We start from the raw sequence: 17,612 nt of genomic DNA, 5'->3' as shown, positions 1-17,612 counted from the left end.
AAAATATATGGAAATTGAGTAAGATACAGGTTACAATCCACCCTGCTCTCACCATCATTTTAAATAAGCAGCTTTATAAGTTTACTTCAGAAATTCTACGTAATTCATTTTAATCTTTACTACAGTAATGTTACTAAACGATTCCCTCCAGACATGTTTAATGACATAATAAGTAATCTTCTTTGAATAATTTGTCTCTGGACTTTCATTTTGCGATCTGGCTGCAGTAGAAGGTTATCAGCTTGTTTCCTGGCCTCTGCAGCAGAAGATAATCAGCGAAAGCAGAAATGACGTGGAAGGAGTTGTCACCACCACAGCCAACTGTTAACGACAACATGGTCAATAGGGGGATGTGATATAGGCAAAGTAAGTTTATAGTCAATAGTACAACACACCTGCACAAGTACAGGAAATGTAATGTGTGATCCCTCAAAAAAAAAACAAGAGGCAGCAGCTTTAATCAGACAAGACAGTTTTGGATGTTTATTAATTCCAATGGATTGAATGACATTTGTGACCCAAGATTACACACACACACACACACACACACACACACACACACACACACACACACACACACACACACACACACACACACACACACACACACACACACACACACACACACACACACACACACACACACACACACACACACACACACACACACACACACACACACACACACACACATCCCACCAGAGAGACAAACAAAGAAGTAAGATTCCAAGAGCCCTTAAAACACCAGTCAGTAAAATAACTTTCATTCACAATATCAAATCTTTACAGTGTTTTTTTTTTAACTAATTCTGACATATAATGTAAACATTTCGAAGAACACACTCTGAATGTTGTTTCCATCCCACGTAAACTGCAAAGAGCTCCATTGAGTCGATTCGAAATCCATGTTTATAGTGCTAAAACGTGGATATTTGCACTCTCTAGTGACCAAGTGTAGGAACATCATTGTGTAAAATCCATTTGGGTTTCACAGTTGTGCTAAAACGCCAATGCAAAATGTCCTTTTCATCTATTAAGACTTAAAGACTTAAAAAATTATTATAGATATAAAAACTGAAAACACTGTGTTGTTTCTGTTCTCTGACTCAGATTCTATATAAGATGGTAACATTTTAAATTCCAGCTCCTGTATCACTTACAGGTCACATTAACAGTGCAGTGAGAAAGTAGTGTGGAAAATTTAAACACAAATGGCTTTCTCTCTGTGTTAAGTTGTTCATTTGCCACAAACGTAAACCTTTCTCCAACCTTTAATTTTCATTTTATCCTGATAACATAAAGGAGCTGAAATATGTGTTACAGAATACAGTACGTCTGCTTCGACTTTTTTTTATTGCACAAAACGTGAGGCTTGTAGTAGCCTCACTGACCAGCCTTGTCTACTGCATTAACTCCTCTTTTTGCCCCCGCCCCCCTTTTTTTTTTTTCTCCTCTGCCAGGTGATGGGTACAGCTTCAACTGACCTGTGTTAAGGCTTGCATCAATAGCAACGATTCGCATTCAGGAAGTAAAAGTACAAATAGTACTAGTATCTCCTGTATGGCTGTGAGTGGCAGCAAGATGCCGATGCCACGCCGACAAAGAACCAGAAGGTAACACAACAGATATTCAAAAAAATCTGTTTCCATCAGCCTTCAGCGCACCTTCTCTGTATTGATACAGAACCTTACAGACCTCAGGTGAGTGTAGAAACCTTTTTGCAAAATGTGATCTTTGTTTTACTATTTCCACTCAGGCTTTTAATGCACAAACTAAAACTCAGCATTAAAAAAAGGTGGTTGGAAATATACGTACTAGCTAAACATACCATAGACTGGCCGAGATGTAAGATCTGCAGATCAGATGATGTGAAAACCACCAAACTAAAAACTTCTGATGTTCCAGCTCACCTTCATCACTGTCCTTCTAGCTACCCTCCACACCAATTTGTCCATCATCTTTATGACATTACTCTTTAAAAATATCAGCATTTTCTTATTTCCCTTCTTCCAGTCTCTACTTTATTTCCCCCCTAACCCTGATCGGACATCAGCAACCCCCCCCACCCCCTCCTTCCCTCCCTCCCTCTCTCTGATGGGTACAGGACACCAAACACATGAAAAAGTGGTCAGGGTCTTTTCCCTACAACAGAATGAATTTGGCACATGATGATCGGCAGCTTGACGGCCCCGGTCAGGTGAGGGCAGGATCACTTGAGTACCTCGTCTGTGCTCTTGAACATGAGAATGGCATTGGAGATCTTGAGGGCGGGGCCTAGCTTGATGCTCATTATCTTCACAATGTCGGTCTGGGTCAGCAGCAGGAAGGCCTCACCGTCAATCATCTGGGAGATGCAGACACAACAATGGTGATGCAACTGGACGAGGAGCTGATAGGTCAGGAAAAGGATTGTTTTGTTTGCCGGGGGGGGTCTCCTTTTTTTGTGTGTAGCATTTTCGCTTTTATTGGACCGTGACAGCGAAGAGGCAGAGAGGAATACTTTAAACTGAAAGACACTTAACAGGCTGTTGTTTACACTGTTTTCATGTCTGAAGTGTAGCATGACTTTAAATACTGCAAAGGACTATCTACAGTTGAATACGTGTAACGCAAATGTGACCTAATATTGTATTCGCACACACTTGGTGGTCTCACCTCTTCTTTGAAGAGACGAGCCTGGTCTTCACAGCCGATTAGATTCTGGACAAACATGAAAACCTGTGGCACAAACACGTCAGATTTCAAATAATCAAACCTGTCAGAGAGAGAGAATAAATAAATCTATAGGTAAGTGATGAGGTTTGCTCACCTCTTCAACGCTCCATGCCGCCACCTGGCTGGCGTGAATGCCCTGAACGCCGGGCAGCAGCTTACAGTGCTGCTCCCAGCACAGAGACAGAGTCCTGTCTGACTGACTGCTCAGAGCCGACATGAACAGTGACGGATACACACCCTCTGAGGACATGTCTGAGGACAAACACCCACGCACAAAAACATGCTTGGATTCAGCTGTTGTTGATTTATGATCACTTGAACAAGTATTTCAGATTGAAACTGCCAACAGGTCTTTTTCACGGCATACATTTTGACACATCATAGCAGAAAAGGAACAGGTGTAAATAGTTGATGGCTTCATCCCATTTAGATGGTCTGGCTTAAGTGGGAAACTCAAGGAACAGAGCCACCTATTTCATGCCTAAAATGAGTTTACTGCAGAGCAGCATACTTTATTGCATCTTGGGACAGATATGAGCCTGAAACAACATTCACACCTGTAGGTGACATGAAAGATTTCCACTGAAATCCATTCTAAGCTCCTTAAAGCAGGGTAAGGCTACAGGTTTGACAGCCAGACACCCCTGAAGCTGCAGGGTAAAATCCCCTCATCAAAGTAGGATATGTGTAGTGCATTTAGAAAACTCACCCTGGTAGTCCCTCTGCTGGTTCTTCCTGTATTTGGGAGGACGGCCAATCCTGATAACAGAGAATGAGATTAATGTGGGACAAAAGCACACACACACACACACACACACACACACACACACACACACACACACACACACACACACACACACACACACACACACACACACACACACACACACACACACACACACACACACACACACACACACACACTTACCTGCCACGGTAATGGGTCTTCTTGGTCCTCTGGCCAAAGAAGAGGGTCCTCTTGCACTCTGAGTCTGACAGCTCGGCCTTCAGCCTGCCCTGATTACGCTCAGCCAATGGGCAGCCGGATATGCAGTGATGGGCAGTAAAACGACCGGTCACGTGGCCTGAACCATCACAACCAGGAGTTGGACACTTCCTGTTTCAAAGATAGAGACCCGCAGTGCATTTTAAAGAGACTTATTACATTATTTCAAAACAGTTTTCTTCTGCTTAAAACTGATGTCAGGTTTGATGTGTATTTTGAATGGTTAGCCTAGTGAAAACCCCTCCATTAAATGACCTGAGGATAGAGAGTTCAGCTGACCTGTTGTGGAAGCTGTACTTGTTGGCTCTGGGGTGGCTGATGGGTTTACAGGGAACAGAGGAGGGGTAGGTGGACTGGCCTATAGCAGGAGGATCCCTCACACCTAAATACAATAAAATACACACAGATGAAAACCTCACACGTATACAGGTTATGTTCACAAACCCTCTTGCAATGTTGCAGTATGGGAGATTATGCCTACAGCTAACAGGTAGTGTAACACCAAGAGGCCCTTTTCACAGTAGACGTTTAACATGTCACAGCAGGAAAAGCACAGGTGTTAACCAATAACATTAACAATGGCTCTGTTTGTCTCAGTAAGTCAAGACAGTGAGTCAGCATGCACAATACCAGGACCCTGAAACTGAAGCAGCTAAATGGAATTCAGCCATTGTTACTTTTTAGTTACACCTGTGCTTTTTTCCTACTGTGACTAGTCAAAATGTCTTCCGCGAAAAAGGCCTATTTACAGCAACACATACTGATAATAACACATGTATATATCAGCATAATATATGAAAAGAAGTTCAAAGAAACTGGCAATAAAAAGAGGAATTAGTAAATTGAAAAATGTATAAATCAATCCACCCAAAAAAGATTATTATTATTATTATTACAAATAACAACATAGGTGATTTAATAAATAAGCAACAGAGTAAATGGTAGAATTTATCAATGCAAATATAGTTTAAAGGGGGAAACAAATTGGTGAATTCATAGTGCAAACAATGATACAGGTGTATAAATACTTACTTAAAAGAGGGTTTTTCTTCTTTTTTTAATAGTTAAAAATATATACAGTATTAAAAGAGGGGTTCTCATTTTAATTAACATTTACAATTGGTTGCCCCTTTTACTTTTCCATTTGCTAGTTTAATTTTAATTTACATGCAGGGGCTAAATTTAGCTATGTCAGAGCAGATTTAATGAATAACTGATGTGAATTTTGAAGAAAATCAACTTCCAGTTTTGACTGAAGTGCTGGTTGCTACCATGGGGCTGCAGTGTTTTGGCCTCCCGTGGGGGAACTTTGAGCGGGTGATTAGTCGCCTCACACCAGCCTGCTGGGTGGATGTCGGGGTGATCTGAGTCCATCCACTCATCATAGACATGACTCCAGCCGTCATAATGGACCTGAAGGAGGAATAGAAATGAAAAAATACTGTACATGCGCACACACGCTAAAAATGTACACCGTACAACTTGTATAATGGGTCCAGGGTTGGTTAGAAAGATGTACATTACAGTATCAGTACATGTAAGCTCTTATTCCAGCGGGAATATAAAAAACTATTTGCCCAGGGCCACAACTGACAAGTACACTTGGTTTAAGCTGTAATGGACCTGAGGGAGCTTAAGAAACATTTTAAACAATATCCCACACATACAAGATCATAACCTTCCTTACCCCAGCCGTTTATACAAGCTGACAACATGCACGCAGAGTAATACCTTAATGCGATGAGTCTCGACTTCCTCCACTGTAGCCACTCTGATCAGACCAGGACTTCTCTTGTCCACAGCCTCCAGTTTCATCTGAGGCTGGAAGCTGTGTGCCGCACGCTGGAGACAGAGCAGAGGATGATGGGAAAACACATTAACTTGTATGTTCAGCTAAACAACCAAACATGTCAAATATACTTTCCATAAAGTATTGGCTTTACTTGCACCAAACATAATGTCTACTATCCTATTTAACTTGGGGCATTGTATGCCTTTTATCAGATATTTTACAGTCGAGAGATGACAGGAAATGAGGGGAGAGTGAAAGAAAAATGACATGAAACAAAAAGTCCTTAACCAGACTCGCATTAGAATCTGTTATATAAACACCTAAACTGTGCCTAATGTACTTACTGCAGCACTGTTAAAGATCCGTCAGCTGTAATGACACTCACAATATACCGTAACTGATTTGACTAGGACTGTAACGAACCATGCTTCTCATGATTTTTAATTACTTTGACATTTTTAGTCTTTTTAGTATTTTAGTCTGGCTTTGCCTTCTCTGTTGCTGCTGTTTCCTGCCAGCCCATACCACAGATCCACATTACAGTTAGGTGTAATCATTTCATATCATACTGTGAATTAGATCAAAAATGGTACATTCATTCTTTGTTCTCACCACTTTAAAGGCATCAGCGGCCACCGCCTTGGAACCAGTCTCCTCCAGGTACTTAGACCAGGAGAACTGGCCCTGGTCTGGGTAATCTGGTGCAGCAAAAAAAAAAAAGTCAGTAAATACAAACATAACAATTCATTCCCTATACCTTCTTCTTATTTGTGCTAATCTTTGTGATTATGTTAAAGTTCATGCTCAAAAATCCATCGAAACATGTATATTTCAGGTACACGTATACAGTGTGTACTGTATGAATCACAGTTTAATAGAAGAGAAAGGAACAATATGACAAGAGGGATAAGTGGGCAGAGTTGTTTTAAAGGTAATGACCCATGTTATGACTACAAACATGATTAAATTAATGATTAACAGGGAACACACTGGTCACCTTGGGGTGGTGTTAGGGGGAGGTCCCTCTCCTGGCACCAGCCAATAGGGTGAATGTACGGACTGCTGGAATCACACCTGCATATTTTGAAAAACAACATTGTCCAGCCGTTTGATAGTTTCATTGTAAGAAAAGGTCAATAACTGGCGGGTTTTTTAAGCTGGTCACTTTGATGCTGAAACAGCTTTAACTGTAGGTTTTTCTGATGCCTACCGTATTTAAAGATTTATACTAACACTGATTAAAATCACTAAATGTAATGTGAAAGGCCTAACTCATGATGACAAACCCAGAGAGAATTATCAACCAACTGTACAGCTCTACTAAACTCTATCTATCCTTTTAGCTCATTGTTTTGGGTTCATGACACCTTAACTGGTTCAGTTGCATTATTAACCCAGCAGCAGCAGCTGTTGTCAACACAGTGAATACAATCCTGTATGCTATATGAGAAATAACTGTATAAGACTAACAGAGTTAGCAACTAGTGAATGTAAAAAAAGTAGAGCATTATATATCTTATATTGAATATTCATCTTGTGAGCAAAAGCACAACTCCATAATAAATGTTACTGTTTCTATTTTAGCCATAACAACTCTTTATGGTGATATATGCCATGGGTGTCGAGTTGTTCTTCCCCTTAATGGCCATGTTTAGATGAATGCAGTCGTACTAAACCTGTAGTTTGGTTCATTTGGTCCGGACTAGTCTGGTGCAACGGAAGTACATTTCCAGGATAAAGCCTGGCATCCTGTCTTTGCCCCTCCCCTTCTGCCATCTCTGTGTTACCCTTCTTAAAATCCCTTCGCTAAGAGAAACAACAACAACAACCTGCGAACTAGCAAGCTACACGCTGAAAATGGCAAGTTTTGACGAAAATTTGGATTGTACAATAAGGCGGGCTTGCTTGGTTCTTTCGGTAAATGACAGTAAAGATTTACTTAGAATATGTTTACGGCATATACTATCTAACAGGGACATGCTGGCATTCTTCAGTCATTTCCTAAAGCCCATTACATCCCCAATGTTTTTTAGGCTTACCAGTAGTCGTATGTGTCATCCCAGTTGTCAAAATGAACCAGGAAGCGGTCGTCCACAACGTCAGTGACGGTTGCTACACAGATGAGGGAGGGGTTCATACGGTCGACGGCCTCCAGCTTCATTCCTATCTCGAAACTGCACTTCACATCGATCTTAACAGAAAGCAGAAATATGAGAAAGTGCACATAAGGAAATAGAGACGGACAGAGCTGCGGACCAGCTGATAAATGTTAATAAAAAATAAAAATTAATTGTAAATATTAATATTAAACAAATATCAGACAGGACATGGGGCCTGACTTTGGCACTTTGGGTCTTCAACTATCGCTTTCTACTTAAAGTGAAACTGTTTTCTGAGAGAGACAAAAGGTGCAAATTGCTTAAAAAAAATCAGTCTTATTATAACTGCTTCCCATAGAAGTTTTCCCAACCCTAAATCATACACCTCATCCATTCATGCTTGTAGATAATACAACTACCGTATATTATATAGTGGCAGTTACCCTCCCAGGACTGGCAAAGAGTTCTTTGGACGCCACTTGTGCTTTAGTCATTTTCAGGTAGTTGGTCCAGGTAAACTCTTCCTCTTTACAGCCTGCAGGAGCAGAGATAAAGAGAGAAGATTGAAATGACTCGTACTTTGTAAAAAAAATCCCATAGTTCGACATTTTGGGAAATACCGTAAGCTTATTTGCTTTCTTGCAGAGAGGTGAAAGAATTGATACTACGCTTATATTTGTTTGTTTAATATGAATCTACAGCCAGCAGATGGTTAGCATAGCTTAGTATAAAGACAGAAAGGGAAAAAAGAAAGGGAAACAGTTAGCCTGAATCTAAAAGGTAACAAAATCCACCTACCAGCATTAACACTTTATATATTGTTTGTTTAATACATAAAAAAAAGTGGGCTCATCAACTTCCTGGAATGTCGTCGTCAACGTGAGGTTGCCAGGCAACCAGCCGAGACTCCAGAATGTTACCGCGCCCGGCCAAGAAATAGTTCATTAGTGACTTTTAGAGGTGCTGGTAGGTGGATTTTGTTACCTTTGGACAGGGTAAGTGAAAGTGAATGAGTGTTATTTCCCAAAACGTCTGAAGATTTATCCTGTGAAAGGTTAAGTTAAACATAGTCTATATCCTTGACGTTCCACTTCCGGGATTGCTCCGTTGCCGCCAGAAAATCTGCCGGATTTCACTCATTTAGGCCGGATATCCGTTGCCTTCGGCTTCCTTTGTGTTAGCATTTTAAACTCCGGTGGATTTATGAGGAGTACGGTTAACCTTTTCTCAGATCTCTGCAGGGTAAATCCAGACAGCTAGCTAGGCTATCTGTCCAATCTGAGTTTTTTTGTTGTACGACTAAAACAACTTTTAAACGTACACGTTCCACCAAAACAAGTTCCTTCCGAGCCTATTTTGCAGCGGCACCACTGCTTTTCTCCGGTGCTTAGCACCGCCCAAGACGAATGTGATTGGTTTAAAGAAATGCCATTAAACCAGAGCACGTTTTCCTCCCATCCTCGAATGCTACATGTAGTAGTGGTAGTCGAGGGTCTGGCAAAGCGAGACTAGGTTAAACGTAAATGAAGGACAGGTTTATTTGTCTGTGCTGTCTTATTCTCTTTAGATTCTATTTGCTCTTTACAATATGTCCAGAGTGTTGTGACCTCTGACCTTTGGGAGTGTGCAGTTTGTGTCCTGTGCTCTCACACCATCCTGTAGGGTGGATGTCAGGAGAGTTGGCATTCACCCAGAAGTCATGGCAGTCAGAGTAGCCGTCAAAATGAAGCCGCAGCCGGTATCCACACACCTAAATGATGACATCATACATTATAGAAACGAAAGCAGGCTGGACACCGGGCTGAACTTCTCCTGCATGCAAAGCAGCCTGTGAGTGAATGATGTTTTTTTTAAAATCCGCCTGGCCATTTAGATCCATCGAGCGTGTTTATGATCGTCTGGCTCACCTCGGCCACAGTGAGAACGAAGTACATGGACGGATGCTGCGGGTCTATGCCCTCCAGCTTCATCCCCTGCTTAAAACCATTCTTCACTGTTGGCACTCTCTGGGTCTGGACACATGGGATAATAAAAAGATAATATTTCCGCAGAGATTGAAATAAAATGATGTGACAATAAAGGATGGAGGGAAATTGAATCAGGACAATGAACAAATAAAAGATAAGAGTACAAAAATGGAGATTACAGTTTTTATCATTCTCATACTACTCTCCTCGAACAGAAAGTCTCTTTAAGACAAAGCTTGTGTTGTAAAAATGTTTAGATTGTAAAAAAAAAAAAAAAAATGAAACTCCCTGAACTCCACACTCCATAACAGAATAAGAATATTAATGTATGGCCTTCAGCTACATACATCTCTTTCTACCAGGTAAATTAACATTTCTCATTTCCTTCCTTAACAATGCCGCATTATTTTTTTCACTCAGTGCGATAGATTTGGCCCTGTGCTATTGGCAGAGCTGCAGTGGTAGTAAAAAAAGAGTAGTAAAAAAAATGGGTATACTGGGTGAACCTGTGTGAACACAGCAGTAGCTGATCCTAAAAACTACAGTCTGACTATTGAACTCAAACATACCTCTTGGAAAAGCTTGTTGGGCGCAGCAACAGCTTTGGTTTCCTCCAGATATTGAGCCCACGTCCACAGCTCTGTCTTACTGTCTCCAGCTTCATCAAAAATATAAGTGAAGTAATTAGTTGATTCATGTATGCAAGGAAACTGGGAAAGGAAATTCATTTAATGAACAGAAACCCGAAAATAAGTCATGAAGGAGAAGGTAAACAGACTCCCTAAGCAACTAATGTTTGAAGATCTGTAAACATTTAAATAAAAGTTCTGAGTTAAAATGTTCATCTTAAAGCACTTCCAGTCCTTCCCATTAAGGGAAAAAAAATGAAGAAAAGAAATAAAAGTACTTAAAGGTTCGAGAAGGACAAAATAAAAGTATTAAAGACATACAGGGGCTGGATTACTTGACACTAAAACACAATTCAATGCAGCAACCCTATAATAAATACAACCCACAACAGTTTGATAGTGTCAGAGAGACACTGATACAACTTCATAATTTGTGGTGTCGTTGTATGGAATTGCATTATGTTTTCAGGGATATGCAATTATGACTTGACATTACATCTGTGTGTAAGGGGGAAAGGAGGACGGGAGGAAAAACAAATACTGCAAACAAATGAGAAAAAAGAGCAAAAAGGGATGAAAGATGATAAAACAGACAAATGTAAAAAAAAGACAGATTTATCCAACCTCCTCTGATGTGTCTGCAGTCTGCTTTAGAATCATCAATTTTCTCATCCTAAAAAAACATGTAACAGATATCACACGCGAGTAGAAAGCCAATACAGTCACGGAAAATACTTTCAGTAATGATATGCCAAATTCATGTTCATCTGACTGAACTCATCAGATATGAGAACATCTGGCTATCTCTGGAAAGTTAAAGGGAAATAACAATGCTGTCCCACCGTGCCTTCGATGTCAGAGTCTTCCTCAGAGGGACTCAGGTATTCCTTCCTCTTCCTTTTCCTCATGGGCTTCAGGTGATCGGGGTTAAGGGAGGAGACCCTCCCACCTGCTGGCACCTTCTCTATCCCGACACTCCTCCTGAGGTGCAGAGAGGACAGGTATAGTGTTCCTCAGGTAGAAACACATCACCAGACTGTAGTCTGTTTCCATATTTTCTATTATCATGGGATTTATTTCGACCTTGTACTCTCCACTGCAGGATTTTGTTGTACTTTACAGTTTCCTTGCACCCTATTTGTCTCAATCTTCAGTAAGTGATTTCTGTGTTTCATTAATCCCAAAACAGCCTTATAAACAGTATGTGTTATGGTTGTGTATGTTTGTTTCCTGTTTTATTTTGGTAGTCTGTTTTTCTGTCTTGTTTTACTTCCTGTCTTTTGGTTTTCCCGCCTTTGTGATTGTCTGATGTCTTTCACCTGTTTCCCAGCCTTTGTGTCACCTGCCCCTTGTTAACCCTTGTTTACTTGTGTATTAATTCTCTGTGTAATCTTTTGTCTGTGGCAGATCATTGTTGCTGTTCTGTGTATCTTGCTTGCCTCTGTCAGTGGATTGCTTGCCACTGTTTCTGTTTTTTGGATTCTGCCTGTTCCTGCTTTTGTATTTTGCCTGTGGGGAGTTCGTAGTCTACCCTTTTTTTTTTTTGCCTGCTGTATCCAGGACTCCTTTTTGTTTTTTGGATTTTCATTAAAGTAAATCCTCGAGCTTACTCGTGTGTCTGCCGTCTCTGCATTTGAGTCCAACATTCCCCTTTTCTACGTGACAATGTGTGCCAGGATATGTGAGCATAAATAAATGATTGATTTAAGAGTGTTAAAGACTGTGCATGGTTATGTTCACATGTGTATATAGAGATGCATGTGTGAGCATAAAGGAGAAGCAGCATACTTGTCAGTGATGGCCTCTCGGCGTAACTCCTCTGTGTAGGTCCGCTGAACTCTGGGATCATGGATCAGTTGTCCCAGTCCAACCAGGACTTCAGGTTTGACTGGCACCAACCTCTCTGGCTCCACAGCTGCACCTCTCGCAGAGCCGACAGGGGCTGACACATCTGACATACAAGAGACTAGTTATTAAAAGGCTACAGGTGACGACTGATGATACAGGTAAAAACTCTGCTGTTCTGTGTCTCTCACTTTTAACAATTTTTCAGCTGGATTTTTTTTCAAACGTGAGTGATGCCTAGTTGATATTTTTTGCAGCTGCACTCCCTTCATTTGTCAAGCGGAGCTCTGCTGCAACTGATGTCATTATTGCTCAAGTGATCATTGGGATACTGCAAATAACAGTGCAGCCATGTATATAAAGTAACAATCCTTAAAGGAGACATATCATGCTCATTTTCAGGTTCATACTTGTATTTTGGGTTTGTACCAGAACATGTTTACATGCTTTAATGTTAAAATACTTTTTTTTTCTCATACTGTATATCTTAATATACCTGTATTCACCCTCTATCTGAAAAGCTCTGTTTTAGAGCCTGTCTCTTTAAGCCCTCCTCCCAAAAAGCCCAGTCTGCTCCGATTGGCTTGCAAGAAATATATGGTGCAGTAGTTGTGAGTGTAGATACTCAAATGGGGGTCTGTATATTCTAATGAGCCTGCTTGTGACATAGGAAGGGTAGCCAAATCTGAATGGCTTGTCGAATCCCATGTTTTCTGATTAAAGCTATAGTGCATAGTTTCTGCCGTCTCCATGAAGAATTCTAAGTAATGACAACAACACTACTCGGCGCGTCCACATGATACAAGCCTTCTGTGACCGCCAACTGTAACGGACGTTCATTAATATGAAAAAGTTACGCACTAAAGCTTTAAGGCAGCCCACAAAAAACTGATTTCACAGTTCAGTTTGTGGGTTGGTAGGTACTCCAGATACACAAATGTATGTGCACAAGCACTGAAAAAGTTGAGTTTTTCATGATGTCCCCTTTTAACTACCATGACACCAGGCATATCCTACAAAAGCTTTATTCATCAAACGAGGGCTATAATATAGATGTGATACATCAAAAACCAAGGTGCTTCAAGGTATCTAATTTTGTATAAGGCATTAAACTGCAGTATTTTGTGTTCAGTCCCTGACGTTACTACAGCCTTATGTAACCATGACCCTACCTGGCTTGTCTGCTAGAGCAATTTCTGCGTCAGCGGATCTCTCAGAAGTCCCGACTGCTGGTGCAGCGGTGCTGCTGGTGGTCCCTGGGGCGATCAGTGTGCTCAGTGTTCCCACGTCACTCACACAGAACTACAACACACCGTCACTCCATCTGTTAAAATTTGTCTTAATGTGTGATGAATGATGTTTTGTCTATTCAACCATTTTTTCCCCTAAAAACAAACAATTTTGAAATATGTAATGTTGCCTGTTGTGTTTCCATGTCCCTAACCTGTTCCCATGCTAACACACCCTCTTTTTAATGTGAGAATACATGCATCACATTTTGTTTATCTAGTAGTTTAGCTTGTTACGGTGGCCTCCTTTATACCATGATGTAGATTTCCGCTCACCAACAGTCTACAAATAAAAAAAGTTCAATTTACCAAAGTATGAAACAGAAAAAAGTAACAAATCTACACATTTGACATTAATATTCAGTATTTTTACTTGATAAATAAATCGGATTATCACAGATTCATTTTTTTCAATTTTTGGTTAATCCCCTAATCATATCAGCACTAATCAATGTAATATGTTTTTCATAAATATTTGCCTGTTTCCTGACATTTGACTGATGTGCATCTTGTTTAGTGTCATCTTGCTGCAGTAGATGTAAACGAGGGTTTCCAATGATGTGAGTTATTCTAACTGCTGTGGGAATAAGATTATTGAGACAAGAGATAAGTGAGCCACCAGGACAATCTATAAAGTGCAGAAAACAATCAAGTGAAAAACAACTTAAAATCCTCTCGATGCTGTGAGAGAACTGTAGCTTGTTGGGCTGCTACACCAGGAGGAACAAAAATATAGTTTAATTTTTACAACAAACATTTAAGCCAGAAATGTCACTTCACCTTGAGGTTGCTGTTGGGCAGGATAGCCATCCCCTCCTTCCACTCTAGAACGTGGACGATGCTACAAGCCCCGCCCACCTGTGCTGTCAGGGTGGGTGGGGCTGTCTCATTGGCCCTGCCTCCTTTACCTGGGTCTCCGATGGCAACAGGAGTCACCTCCAGCTTCTGATGGCCGGCAGCAGGAGCTGAAAACAGAGATGCATTCAAATGCATGAACTTTCTCTCTACCTTATGATACAAAAAACTGAGTTGTACCATGTTGACATATTAGCTTGCGTTACTAGATACACGGGTTTCTTCAGCTACCCTACATACAAACATTTAAGAGTCCTGTACAGATTTAGCATTGCACTCGTGTAACATTGTCAGAGTCACGATGGACACTTTTTAAATAAGTACCAAAATTGATACAGCCGAACCAGGGATATTGTCTTTTTTATTTCACGTGTTTCTCTTTCATTGACAGTCTGGCGCCTACATTACCCACTATGCAACTAGATTGCCGACAGTTCGTTCAGAGATTCCGGTGTGTTAAGCTAGTAGTGGCTAAAGTAGCCTTGAGGCTTTATACAACATTTTTCATATATGCAGTAAGACCTGTTAACACACTTTGATTTGTAAGTTCCTCTTTAAGTTCAAGTTTCCAGTAACACTTTATAGCCATTTTCATCAGGCAAATAGCCTTTGTGTTTGTTTCAGTACAGAAACATGGTTATTATATTTATACCTGAATTTCGTATACCTTTTAATACCTTATGTTATATCTGAATACTGACTCAGAGCCAAGAGAACAATCCGGTGCAAGTATCTCCTTTTAGATATTGCATTTTCACATCAATAAATCATAATGTGAAAATATTGAGACATACAGTTAAAATTCAGCTACCAAGGCACTCTGATCCTTACGCTCTCTTTTGAATGTGATCCTCAATTAAAGGAGATCAGGGTCTTTAACATGGTACTTTTTGACACAGTAGCTTGTACTTGCATCTCAGAGTTAAAGGATGGTCTCTGTAAACCCATGGCACCACCACACTGCCAACATCAGATCTGTGCTCACCTGGTAGGAGGAAAGCCGTAGTGGTGTGGGGTTGGGGCCGAGCCTTCTTGGCCACACCATCACTCCCACAGACAAGGACGGCCTCGCTGGGGGACGAGGAGGACGGGTCCAAAGGTGTGCGATCGGGTTCTTTGGGTGGAGCCTCCATGTTCACTTTGGCACTCATAACGTTACTCCGGAGCGCTGGAGAGCAAAGAGTAGCCTATGAGGAACAGTACAAAGCAATGCTCTCTGGTGCAAAGAATTACACAAGTAAACACATACACTCAGTGTTGTAGTCAAATCACCTAAGTTAAGACCAAGTCATCACCAAGACCAAAGTGTGTGTGTGTGTGTGTGTTTGGGGGGGGGGGGGGGGGATTGACAGTAACACATTTCTAATTAGAAATGAGTCAAGCTATTGGTTGCATTTGAAGCAGGAAGTTTTACATTCAATCATAGTGATGATGTTAACACATAGACAATGCACAGGCAACTTAGCGATATCCCTGAAGTTGTGGTCTTGACTGGTCTTGAAATAAAATCCAGAGTCCTATTTATGCGAGACCAAGACAAGAGTAAAAGTAAAAATGTGGTAGATTCCGAGACCTTTAAAAAGTGGTCTTGAGAGCGGTCTTAAGACCAAGACAGATATCGAGTACTACAACAATGCATACACTATTAATTAATTCCTACTACGGTCTAACTCACTAACCTGTACCTGTCAGATGCTTAGTGCATCACGTGGAGTGAGTCCAAAATACAAGTCTGCTGCCTCAGTCCACTAACCAGTCAAGACATCCTCTTGCTGCGCAATGAAGAGTTTTTGACTGCTGTGATGGCCAACACAGGGCAGCTGTGTTGATCCTCTTTCTCTGAGGTTTTGTAATTTCTTGCAGTATCTGCTTAATGTCACATGGCAGATAGAGTACTCTTTGGGGCAGACCTTAATATCCTTCCCCACCTCACCTCATCTGATGCAATTTTTAGTATGTGAGCCAACACACCCCTATCAGTTTTTTTTATGATTAACAATTTTTATTTAACTTTAACACAACACACAAAACATACAATTTGCAACATGAACATCCCCCCCCCCCCCCCCCCTTTGTCATAACCATCCACCCAGACAAAAATCAAGAAAAAACGACAATATTCAAGACCATACAACAAAAATAATAACAAAATAGACACTAAACTATAAACCAAATAAACATATGTATAAATGACACCACCATAAGCCCATCATACACGTCTCTCCCCAGCACAAAGCTTCCTAGGAGCCCTGCTTTGCCCATCACTGCTTGGCATGCTAAAAAAGTAGCAAAACTTTCATACCTCAAAATCAGTGTTTTTGATGACCAACGTTTTTAGATTATATGACCACAGAGCCTTTTTTCTCTCCATGTATACCTCCTGCTGCCTTCAACGGTTTCCTAAAATAGCTCTGAAACATAATGGATTAAGATTCATCAAATATAAAACTACCAAGAAAAATACTTGGGGATAATTCCAACTTTAAAAAAAAAGAAAGAATAAGTAACTTTTAATGGTGCCATTTACATAATGACGACAGAGGCAGAGCCTTTCTCCATCAACAGCCATGACCCCTTGTGACTTTTTAACTGCCATCCATTACCTCCGAAAATCAAGGCAATGATGGGGACTGAAGCTTGTGCGTAAAAAGCCTAAGTACACACACACACACTCAAAAAATACATTTCAGTTAAAATGGCGGAGGCAAAAAAAAACATGAGGCAAAAAATGTATAAAAGCGGTCTCGGCTCCTGTGAAAATCCCATTTAGTGAAAACTGAACCTTGTCACCCATTCCGGCTGCATCCCAAATGAATGAGCAACATTTCCACCCCACAACGTAGCACGTTAGAGATTTCAGAAACATCGGCGCGACTGCTTATTTTATTCAAAAGTATCTAACTTTAACCCGATAGATTAATTAAACGCGTGGCATTATCAAATAAAGCTTAGCCTATATATTTTAAGATGGAAAGCTTTGTGGTTGATTATATCCACAATGCCAAAACGCTTCCCCTCAACAAAAAACACATTTACACTTGCACCTTCAAACCGTATGTGTACGTGAGAGATGCTCGTGACTGCCACAATTAGAGTAAAATCATAAATGAGAAATAAATTCGTGGTTGCAGATCAATTCGCTACTGAAATTTGGCTTACCAGCTATGATCTCCTGCGGCTCCGGGGCTCCGACTGCGCATGCGTGGGCCCCCAGTACAGTCAGCGCTCGTAAGCTGTAATACCTAAAGACTTCCAGAGCAACCGCTCCACCTTCGATAGGCCTATATGAAAATAATGTAGTGGACTATCGATTACTGTGGAGGCCGGAGCTCGGCCGCAAAGTTAAAACCGCTTCTGCCTACATCTGCAACACTTTGATCCTGTTCATTTATCAAAAAAAGAGCCGCCGGTTAAT

General features: G+C 40.8%; 1 protein-coding gene across 7 annotated transcripts; it reads right to left on the bottom strand.

Annotated features, from left to right (window-relative positions):
* Positions 1–455: 455 nt before the first annotated feature.
* On the bottom strand, positions 456–17,499 carry l3mbtl1 (L3MBTL histone methyl-lysine binding protein 1). 7 transcript variants are annotated; one of them, XM_031286312.2, is made up of 23 exons: positions 17,357–17,498; positions 16,500–16,608; positions 15,183–15,365; positions 14,123–14,307; positions 13,226–13,355; positions 11,997–12,159; positions 11,051–11,189; positions 10,833–10,881; positions 10,149–10,237; positions 9,520–9,624; positions 9,227–9,362; positions 8,056–8,147; positions 7,553–7,704; positions 6,511–6,587; positions 6,126–6,211; positions 5,453–5,563; positions 4,966–5,134; positions 4,001–4,103; positions 3,644–3,832; positions 3,425–3,474; positions 2,810–2,967; positions 2,656–2,718; positions 456–2,344 (listed from the first exon to the last, which is right to left on the bottom strand). In XM_031286312.2, the coding sequence occupies exons 3-23, from the start codon at positions 15,346–15,348 to the stop codon at positions 2,210–2,212; spliced, it is 2,547 nt and encodes an 848-aa protein (XP_031142172.1). In that variant the 5' UTR covers positions 15,349–15,365; positions 16,500–16,608; positions 17,357–17,498; the 3' UTR covers positions 456–2,209. The 7 variants fall into 7 exon arrangements, with proteins under 7 accessions (XP_031142172.1, XP_031142174.1, XP_035863696.1 ...); XM_031286314.2 differs by lacking the exon at positions 16,500–16,608 and having other exon boundaries at positions 4,993–5,134; positions 17,357–17,499; XM_036007803.1 differs by lacking the exon at positions 16,500–16,608 and having other exon boundaries at positions 15,183–15,384.
* Positions 17,500–17,612: the final 113 nt, after the last annotated feature.

The sequence above is a fragment of the Sander lucioperca genome, chromosome 12 (assembly GCF_008315115.2).
Source record: "Sander lucioperca isolate FBNREF2018 chromosome 12, SLUC_FBN_1.2, whole genome shotgun sequence".
Classification (NCBI taxonomy): domain Eukaryota; kingdom Metazoa; phylum Chordata; class Actinopteri; order Perciformes; family Percidae; genus Sander; species Sander lucioperca.
Note: the sequence above shows the minus strand (reverse complement) of the source record. Positions and strands in the feature narration are given on the sequence as shown.